The sequence below is a fragment of the Ammodytes marinus genome, assembly GCF_949987685.1.
Source record: "Ammodytes marinus genome assembly, contig: scaffold_54, whole genome shotgun sequence".
In the NCBI taxonomy this organism is placed as follows: Eukaryota; Metazoa; Chordata; class Actinopteri; order Uranoscopiformes; family Ammodytidae; genus Ammodytes; species Ammodytes marinus.
The window spans coordinates 255,349-257,848 of NW_027648095.1; the positions used below are offsets into that span (position 1 = coordinate 255,349).

Genomic DNA, 2,500 nt, shown 5'->3' on the forward strand with positions numbered 1-2,500 from the left:
TCCCTGCTCTGTGATTGGCTAATGATAAAGACATGCGTTCCTGTGTAGAGCGCAGACGGACCGGGCCGATGAGGTCACCTGTATCCGGGCAGAACTGAAGGAGCTTCGAGTTCTGATGCAACAGCTGATTCAGAACCAGACTGACCCTGGAGCAGCCGCTAGGCGGGAGGACCTGGGGCCTACCTGACAGATCACCTCTCTGACACACACACAGACAGACGCACGCACAGACAGACAGACGCACGCACAGACAGACAGACAGACAGACGCACGCACAGACAGACAGACAGACAGACGCACGCACAGACAGACAGACAGACACACACACACACACACACACACACACACACCCTTTAAAGCCTCTGAAAACCTCTAATAGTGAAGTTTTTACAAAATCTGATTGAAAATAAAAAACGAAAATACACAACACAAAAAAAGATACAGAATGAGAAATACGTTATTGATCTCCAGGGGAAATTCTGTTTGTTCCAGTTTCTCCAATTAAGAATAGAATCCAGCCCGGGTCGTTCATGTCATTCCCCTCTCTGACACATTTCATCTCTGTCTCTACACACTGTCAATAAGAATAATGTAGCATTGAAAACACCAAAAAAAAGGAATCTTTAAAAAAATATTAAATGTGTCCAAAACGTTTCTACCTCTGTGTGAATCAGTTATTTATTATGCGTCAGTCAGATATAAAGCGATTGTTAAATCACTTTGGAAGCATTCTGATCCAGACTGTAATTATACTGTTAATATTGAATAAATCATGTTAATGTAAACTTTGCTGATTTCTCTTTCATTCCGTTTGATTAAATAAAATAACCTGATGTGTGGACATATTACATTCTCTGTCTCTGTGTGATTCAGTAGTTGATCCTATTGGAATAAGAATAGTGATGAGAAGGATTATGGGACATTCTGTTGTTGTAAGGGCTTTATAAGTTTAGATTTTTGGTTCACAGTAGGCTATTGAACAAAAATAAAAATAACATTGAGATAATGTCCGTTAAAGATGGTTGTATAGGAGAAATATAGACACAAACAGACAAGGTTTAGTCAAATAAACACCTGAATGTACATGTTGGACCTATGATTTGTACTACTATGAAGCAATACGTTTTATTGAAGATAAATAGACACAAATCTCAGGAAAAAACGCTGATAAAACAATGTTTTCCTGCTTTGTTTGTTTTAATATTTTTAAGCCGTTGATATTTTCCCGCGGCCGGCCTCTTCGCCCCGCCCCTCAGCTGTTGGTGACTTGTGCTTCCGGGTTCTTCTCCGCTGAGAGGGAGGAAAGATGGCGGCGGCGCAGACGGACAGAGAAACTGCTTCTTCGGGCTCCGAGTTCCTGAACTTCTCGGCCAAAGACACCGCGGAGGTAAGAGGCTTAGCCCTGACGTCACGCCGACCCTGTCTGTGGCGCTGTCATGACGTCAGACGCACCTGTTTCACCTGTCCGCCGACGCGTTTAGCGGCGACAACACCGAGCTAATGCTAAGCTAGGCTAACGAGTTAAACATCTGCATGTCACCAGCAGCTGCGAGGCGTGTGTTGTTACGTCATGTATTTGGGTTTTTAACGTTTACAGCTGATTGTTAACGTCATCGCCGCCCGGTAAACGCCGGAAATACACTCACAGCTGAGATAGTGACGTAGCAGCAGGTGTCACCATCCTGCTGTCTCACGTTCTGTGTGTCTGTCTCACTGTTTGTGTGTCTGTCTGTCTATCTGTCTCACTGTCGGTCTGGCTGTCTGTCTGTTTAGATGCCATTTCACAGGCGACATTACTCCTTGGGTTTTTCTGACGAGTATGTAAACATTGCTAAATAAAGGAATGTTAAAAAGCTCTTTATAAACCCAGTGTTAAGCAGACAAGTCTACACCGGTCCAAACATTCATCCTAAAGAATCCCAGAACCAGGCTATTAGACCCGGCTACTCTATCTATCTATCTATCTATCTATCTATCTATCTATCTATCTATCTATCTATCTATCTATCTATCTATCTATCTATCTGTAAAGCTTGTTGTCAAAATCAGTGAATATCTCCTCATGATCCACTACCTGACTGTACTGTGTGTGTGCTGAAAAATAAATCCAGCCTAGGCTCTGTAAACTGGTATGTAAACAACAGACCAACCGTAGCTAGCAACATGCCTGTTTACAGAGCCTAGGCTGTGTATTAACACTGTGCCCGTTTACAGAGCCTAGGCTGTGTATTAACATTGTTTCTTTTTCCAGCACACACACAGAATCACTGAGGTGCTGTAGTGTGTGATAGAACATCCAGGGATCATAAAGTTATTCATTTATATGTTTTGGGTAAAATTCGACCGAAAAGAATATATCCTTTTATAGGAAAGTCAGTGTCCGCCTACGTCCATAGGAGATAAAACCCAACTGAGAGAATATGACCTGACGACATGTAGCGCTGGCTAGCAGCAACATGTCCGTTTACAGAGCCTGGGCTGTGTATTAACCCTGTTTACA

General features: G+C 42.8%; 1 protein-coding gene across 1 annotated transcript in view; it reads left to right on the forward strand.

Moving 5' to 3' along the window:
- Window positions 1-1,285: 1,285 nt before the first annotated feature.
- Window positions 1,286-2,500, forward strand: part of LOC307271074 (E3 ubiquitin-protein ligase UBR2-like) — a gene marked incomplete at its 3' end in the record, with an annotated part of 10,785 nt that continues 9,570 nt past the window's right edge. The window contains exon 1 of the mRNA XM_080054948.1: window positions 1,286-1,387. Within this exon, the coding sequence (XP_079911074.1) occupies window positions 1,307-1,387 (81 nt within the window). The remainder of the gene's footprint in view (window positions 1,388-2,500) is intronic.